Here is an 8,262-nt window from a genome sequence, read left to right as displayed (position 1 = left end):
CATTAGGGTGATTTGAGATTAACTGAATATACAACAAGCAATGGATTATAGATTCATTTTTCAGTCTTATACCAGTTTTGATTTTTGTTTCTTATGACAACCAGTGCAGTTCCAACATAATGTCCACAAAATATGTGCTCAGGAATGATTCTATATAGAATTAATCAATCATTTGATCATAAAACCATTCAGTAAACAGGATCTCAACCAGTGTATGTGTACACCAGTGGGTAATTCACAGGTTCAGGGTTTATTCCTGCTTAATGTTAATTCAAAATAACACTTTTACCAAATGAATACAGTATAAAATCGGTAAGTAAGTTAATAGTTTTAAAAAATGCTGGGAAAACAACCAGCATAACTGGGTACTGGTAGAAAAATAATTCCCTGGTGTACTTGATACGTTGACCCTCATGAGGTGCTTGTCAAACACAGGTTTTTTTTTATATAGGGGTACATTAATAAATCAGAAACACACTAATGTAACTACAGTCCATATATAAGAAAACGAGAGCTGTTCTGCCTCAAGTGAATCTAAAATCCATGGCTTAAAGAGTTTTTCTTTAGCTATTAGTCCACTGACACAGAAACTGGTTAACAACCTGTGAAGTGCCATGATCACAGCAAACTGAGGTTACAGACCATCCAATACTGTTTCACTGGGAATATTTTAAAGGTAGCAGATGATATTGTTGAGTAGGTAAAATACTAACACAATATTTCACGTTATAAGCTTTAGACTATTAGAGCTTGCACTATAAAGGAAAAATACTTTAAAAATTAAAAAATACTAGGGATGCACCAATACTAGTGTCGGTACGGATACCGAGTATTTGGGCGAGTACTTGTACCCGCCCAAATAGTCCCGACGCTTATACCGATACCGCAACTTCTAGTGTCAGGAAGCGGGGTAGGTGAGTAATTACATGCTGCCCGGCTTCCCGGTTGGCCGGGAAGCCGCCTTCATCGAAAGACAATGTTTGTGTGAGAATTTGTGGACTGGCTCCTTTAACAAAAGTGCTGACAGGGCCACTCACAGCTCAAATCGGCTAACATTTTAAATAGTATATGGCCAGCTTAATGCTCCAAATTGGAGTTCTGCTTCAAATACTTGTTGCTGGAGATGGCTGCATAGGTCACACAATTTAATACACAGTGACTAAGTAACTAGAATTGAGTTTGCCATGGTGAAAATTCAACAGAAAGCCGAATTTGTATTGGAAAACAACCTACATGCTATTTTCTTCAAATCAAATCTCTTCAAATCTATTAAGGTTTTGGATTCATTTTATATGAATCACCTTTTTGTATGCTTACACATTTATAAACCTAAGTTTTACTTTTTTGCATCATATTATACACTGTTTAGGTTGCAATCACTTAATATCAGGTGCTTACATAAAGTTTAGGTTAAAGAGCAATTATAAAGCTGCCTGCTTCACTTATGATTGCCTAAAAATCTAAACGGCTTTGTATGGAGTTCACAGAAGGGAAGGTGATGGGCCCCTTCTCTGACACATTGTGAATTAACCTCAAAATTCACAGGATTTTCACTGCATAATGGAAAATCACTTAAGAAAACTTGAAGTTGGCAAACTCTATTATGCCTTGGGTCAGCTGCAAACAACGCAATATTAATATTTTATTATTATTAATATCTTATTCAATTGTCTAGAAAATTATATTAAAAAAACTTAATTTTCTTAAACAATGAAGTTGTAAATTAAGTTTAAAACTCCATACACTCTAAAGGAACATCTATGCCCATAGTTCTATTAAAGCTGGTAACCTAGCAGTAAAATATAATTGTTTGCATATAATTGTGAACAAAGCTCAAAATTGTCATGAGTAAATGAAAATCTTAGGAAGCCCTATAGATGGCTTATAAAGGCCATGCAAATCATTGACTTTTTTTTTTTTTTTAACACTTAAACGCCAATGACCTTTCTAAGGGGTTCATCTTTATTTACAAATTGTTAACAATCTTCCCATTACGTCATCTTACTCAGGAGCATGCAATTCAAGCTTAATCAAATTAGCACTAACTTCCTCTCAGCCCATCTGTAATCGGATTCCATTTGCAAATGTTTCTTGCATGTTTCCTGAAGAATGTAACTTTCACAGTCAGCGTTGTCCTTTTTAACTTGCACTAAGCCTCCGCTTTGTTCTACTCTTTCAACGCCTCTAGTGTCAATCTCGCTCGCAAATGCTTTGCCGAGGTGCACAATACCCAAAGGGTTAAAGCCATTAAGATGGCAATGTCCACACACAACAGGTGTACAAACAGTTCTTTGTCTCCACAGAGTGGCCTTCTCAGCATGGTTTGATAGGATGGAGTTTTAATTGTACGGCTCATTAGCATACAGCTGACAGTCTGCTATTTGAGTTCAGGGCTGTTGCTCAATTCAAACTTGTCTACATTTCAATAATTACATAAAAACGTCAATTCTCAATAAAACCAGGCTACAACAAATAGACTCCACTGGTCTTTACTTTAAGTCACTGCTTGTTTTTTGTGCTAAAGAACCGAACAGCACAAACAACCAAACTGTAATGTGTGAAGTTGACTAATGAGCTCCTTCACACAAGGCAGGGAGCAAATGACACAAGTGTTGATTCTAAAGGATTCCTTTCCTGACCGTGTTCATTGGAGCAATCCGGGGAAATGCATTGGAGGTAAAACATTTCCAGCAGGTACAGCACACACAATATTGTCATGAATGCGACTTTACAGAAGCATGACAATGAGGGCTAAATGCTCCCGTTTCGTTTTGCAATTTATTTAATACCCTGCAATATTCAAAGTAACCAAATTATTTAAGTGCATTTCCACTTTTTTTTCAGCGAAATTGGAATCACACCTATTCTATATTTGTTACACATTACCATTTGCCTAACATAAGCTAAAAAAATATTTAAAAACGCTTCTTGCACCTTAAATTGCTTTTACTTGGGTTAGGGTTTTAAGGGTTAACATTTCTACTTCCTTTTTTTTCTTTGTAATGTTGAGACGTTGTGAGGTGGTTTGTCCATTGTGTGCTAAGTGAGTGAGAGAAACACAACACTCAAATTTCAAGAAGACTTTCCATTATCACCATGAAGGTGCTGAGAAAAATCTGGAATCGGCCATCTTGCCTGCTACCAAACATTTAAAAAGGTAAGAAATATATATCTATATAGATATATATTTAAATTATTTTTTTTTATGCTGTGTGAAAAGGAACACAAACATATAGTGGGGGTTTTCTCAAGTTAGCCTGTCAAAGTGGAAATACATTTTAATTCCCAAAGAAACAAAAAACGTGTTATATAATCTTTGAGCCCACAAATCTGTCCTAAAAGAATAGATACTTACTTGTGTAAAGAAGGCAAGCGTGCAAAGAAAAAAATTATATAACTACACTTCAAATAAGAGTATATTTCGAAATGGATTATAAAACGAATGGGTTCTCCTCTGATTTAAAACCAAAGTAACCTCTTAGGGTACTATCACCACAAACATACAGACTGTAAAACTTTCAACTTTAAATGTAACATTACAAACACTGTTTTTGCTATAGGTCCTGGATTGAAGGAGAATGCCTACTAGCTAGATATTCTAGTAGTGTTTCAAAAATGAAGATTCCATTCCATGGAAAATGAGTTCATCATGAAGACAACAGACCTTAAATTTGGTTTAAAGGTTCATCTATGTGCCATTACTTGTCCTAAGGAATTCTTCTAAAATAATTCTAAAATTCTTCTAAAATAATTAAAAATGTGCATGCTTAATATGACTGAAAAGTACTCTAATTTTACCAACCTTTAGTCTCTAATAGTTGCCATGATTTAATAAAGATGGAATAAATTAGTTTATCCTGCTTAGGGATTACTCTACATAATTGTTTACTTTTGATACAATTTTCAGCCTGCTCAGAAAACATTCACATTCAAGCTGCATTCTGCCAGCATCTGCTATTGAAGTCTAGTTCCAATTTACAATAAACAGCTTTTCCAGACCAGAACGCTTGAAATTCAGTCCCTCTTGACTGCTTTTCCTATTCACTCTCCCTGCACAGTATTTCAAGGAGAAAAAATGTTCTGCCAATTATTACACATGTGGAAAAAATGCATGTATAAGCTAAAATATACTCTGCAGAAAGTGTCCGCTTTCGGCACATGGCACAGCAGGATTTTATGGGCCACTGACGAGGTCAGAGTATGCAAGCTATTCAGTTTTTTTTTCTTCAATTCTCTCCCTAAATGTTGTACCTCAAATCTGAAATGAGTAGCGGGTGTCCATACCTAATCTCGTTAGTCTGTCCAAAATTATTATAATGCAAGCTATTAATACTTTTTGGTTAACTCCTGTTTGTTAAGATTTCCAAGACGTTGATCATTTACCAGTCTGCACAGCATGTGGTTAAAATAACAGTACAAATAAAACACAATGTGAAGGACCAGAATGATGCACTTACCATTGAGGTCTGTCTGTTTGGTACAAGTCCAGCTGTTCCATAGTTGGATGTCAGGCTTACAATAGGACCATTGTGTGCTGCGCCCAGTAAGCTGTGGATATCAGCGGGTATGCTTGTGGAAGGTCCTACTGCATGGCTCCGCAGTACATTTATAGCATCATCAAGCCTATCCAAACGATCTTCCATACGAGACTGCTGTAAAGAAACCATATCATATTTATTTTACGGTCTTAAGTCCTAAATCTTTATCAAGGTTTGAAGTAGGTTATGCTACAACTCATATCTCTAAACAACAACAGTTTTAATTCAACAGATGGAATGTCAAAGTTCCAGTAATTAAAGTGTGGCAGAATAAGCTATTTTCAAGTTTTCTTTTTTAAATAAAAGATCAGCCTGATGTAAATCACACAACCAGAGTAAGCTAACTGCAATGCAGTGCTACACAACGATCGTGCTTTACTGTTCTTCATTCTCATAACGCATTTCTAGAAGTCAGTCAACTCAATAAAAACAGGGCACACATACCATGTGCCAGATATATTATCTAAACAGTTGGTAATTGAGAGACCGGATAAATACACTGAGCCACTGTGCATCCCTTCTAGCTGCTACTCTGTACATCTTTAAAAAGGGACAATCCCCCTCTGAAACATACATAACTTTTTGTAAATTGGAGCCAGTAAAGCAACGCAGCCGTGATCACTGGATTGCTGTGGCAACGCTCTGGCTCCTCATTTTCTGCCTCCCATCCCTGTCCGTAGCTCAGTACCATTAAGGAATACAATCCCTCTGCTGTGCTGGCTGATGGGACTTGTAGTTTCTCTATTTACAGATGTTATCAAAGGAAATATGGTTAAGCTGTGCAAGCAGAACCATGCACAGCTGCAATATTTTCAAACGGCAGCAGAAGCTTTCGGAGAAAAGAATCTTGCAGTTCAGGTATTTGCGGGGGACATGATGTCACCGTGTTTTTCGTGTTATACCTTGGATATGCTATAAAACTAATTTGGCCTTTAAATATAATAAAATATAATAGGTAAACAGTAAAAATTTGAAAGTCATGCTAAAATTTACTTCAACGTAAGCACTGCAATATTAACTCAAAATATGCGTTCACTGAAAACACACTATAGATTCCCGTTAACAGAGTGAAGGCAACAGACACAGGAAACAAACCACTTCCACTGTGTGCAGGCAACAGGTGAACTCTATATTCAGAAACATTTGGAAAAAGTATTTTTTGTAGCTAGAGCTCTAATTAACTGCTCATAAAGGTGCCCATACACCTTACAATTATCTGCAGATTTTCTGTGGTCAGATGGAAAAAGTGCTACAGATTGGCCCAGGTGGAGATTACTCCATCCACACAGTTTAGAGTAGATGGAGGAAAATGTTGCACCTTTTCCATCTGACCACAGAAAATCTGCAGATAATTGTAAGGTGTATGGCCAGCTTTAAGGTGCCCAAACACCTTACGATAATCGTGGGCAATCCCGCGAGCATACGATTATCGTAAGGTGTGTGGGAGCCGTGCAACCTCTGCTACTGTAAGGTCACACGACTTTTATTTTAGGAACATGTTCGAAAACCAGCCGAACATCGTACGATGTTTGGCTGGTTTGTGGCATGTTCGCAAAAGATAAAAGCCGCACGGGCCGGTGTGCGCAAGCGCATACTGCCCGTTCAGCATTGCGGTCATCGGAAGCCCGCACCTCAGTGGGGCGGGCTTGCGATGATCGCAAGTACGATCTGCCTGTCCAAGATAGGCAGATTGTACGTTTTTTTTTCATTACTGTACAACTCTCGCAAGACAAAAGTCTTGCGATGGTTGTAAGGTGTGTGCCCAGCATTAGACAAGTGGGGTAGCCAAATTAAGGTGCCCATACACTTTACAACCCTCGCAAGACATTTGTCTTGCGAGAGTTGTACAGTAATGAAAAAAAAACGTACGATCTGCCCATCTTGGACAGGCAGATCGTACTTGCGATCATCGCAAGCCCGCCCCACTGAGGGGCGGGCTTCCGAAGACTGCAATGCTAAACGGGCAGTGTGTGCGCACACCGGCCCGTTCGGCAGTCATCTCTCGATCATGTTAAAAACCAGCTGAAAATCGTACGCTTCTCGGCTGGTTTTCCAACATGCTTGAAATACAAAAGTCGTGCGACCGTACATTAGAAACGATCACCTGCCTTCCATACACTGCACGACTATGGTACGATCGCGGGATTTCCCGCGATTCTCGTACGAGAATCGTGCAGTGTATGGGCACCTTTAAATGTTCAGAAAGAGATTTTTCTTTTGCTAATGTACTAATATATGATGACTTAAGCTGTCCATACACCTGACGATTATTGCACGATAATCGCGGGTGATTCTGCATTCGAAATATAATCGGCAGGTGAATGGGCAGCGTATGACCGCATTTACTATACAACTGTCCATGGCCCTGTAGCACACCTTACCGGAATTCCCATAGGCAAAAGTGGGTGCTCGCAATGACTGCAGATGGCGCCGCATTAAGCAGAGATTGTTGTGAAAATATGTCACCAGCACTCCAGAATGACAAACACGTCAATTTTAGTGAATCTCCATTTTTTTATTTGTAAGAGGTCACTCAAAGTAGAGTCAAGCGCTTTCGGGGCCGTGCAGGGCCTCCTTCATCAGGCTTAAAGTGAACGTTTACTTTAAGCCTGATGAAGGGGACCCTGCGCGGCCCCGAAAGCGATTGACTCTACTCTGAGTGACCTCTTACATTTAAAAAAAAGGAGACTCACTAAAATTGACGTCTATGTCATTCTGGAGTGCTGGTGACATATCTTCACAACAATCCCCGCATTTACTATACAGTCGCACGACTTTCGTATTACAAGCACGCTAGAAAACCCGCTGAAAATCGTACGATTTTTGGCGGGTTGGTAGCGCGATCGCAAGACGAAAGCCGCACGGGCCGAGGTGCACAAGCGCACACTGCCCGCTCACCATTGCAATAATCTGTAAGCCCTCCCCTCAGCGGGGAGGACTTGCGATGATCGCAAGTACGATCTGCCTGTCCAAGATGGGCAGGTCATACGAACTTTTAATCACCTTACAACCATCGCACAACGAAAGTCGTGCGATGGTTGTAAGGTGTATGGCCACCTTTAGAGGGATGATTGTTCAATTGTCTTTTTCCTCCATAACCTTCTGATGTTTAACCCCTTAGTGACCGTGGCATTTTTTTCTCGTTTTTTTGAACCCATGTTATAATCCACATTTTAGGCCGGAAAATTACTTCAAACCCCCAAACATTATATATTTTCTGAAAAGCCAAGACCCTGCAGAATGGTGGCAGTTGCAAATGTTTATGTTGCATATTATTAGCACAACGTATTATCAAAGGGGTTAACAGGTTAAAGGGGTTAACAGGGTTAAAATTTGCCCAAACTTTGGAGATGCCCGCAGATGAGCAAACACAACTTAAAATACTTCAGTTGCATGTGGTCTGATACTCAACAGATATGGCTATCTAAAAACAAAACAAAATGAAAGACAGTATCTTAATACAGATAAAGCCATCCTTTTCTTTTTAGTTTCAAAATTGTAATTCAATATTGAATAAATTACTTCTTGAGCTCAGCTTTTCTAATTCTCATAAGAATTTAAGGCTTGTGTTAACAAAATAGCACAATAGCTCTCTGAAATCTGATTACTGTAATATAAAAAGGTAAAAACAGAGGCATCTGTATCATACAAAGCAAGGTTTAGGGAAGGAAAATAAAAATAAAGCTGCATAAACACACACAAAAAAAAGCACCATCTAAAGAGA

The 8,262-nt window shown here is 38.7% G+C and overlaps 1 protein-coding gene across 2 annotated transcripts in view; it reads right to left on the bottom strand.

The window, feature by feature from the left end:
* LOC108789827 (transcription factor 12-like) overlaps positions 1-8,262 on the bottom strand; it is a 62,344-nt gene that overhangs the window by 5,938 nt on the left and 48,144 nt on the right. For both annotated transcript variants that reach the window (XM_018559926.1, XM_018559925.1), the window contains one exon: positions 4,458-4,652. In XM_018559926.1, the coding sequence (XP_018415428.1) occupies positions 4,458-4,652 (195 nt within the window). The remainder of the gene's footprint in view (positions 1-4,457; positions 4,653-8,262) is intronic.

The sequence above is a fragment of the Nanorana parkeri genome, unplaced genomic scaffold, assembly GCF_000935625.1.
Source record: "Nanorana parkeri isolate BGI_ZX_2015 unplaced genomic scaffold, ASM93562v1 scaffold422, whole genome shotgun sequence".
Lineage (NCBI taxonomy): Eukaryota > Metazoa > Chordata > Amphibia > Anura > Dicroglossidae > Nanorana > Nanorana parkeri.
Note: the sequence above shows the minus strand (reverse complement) of the source record. Positions and strands in the feature narration are given on the sequence as shown.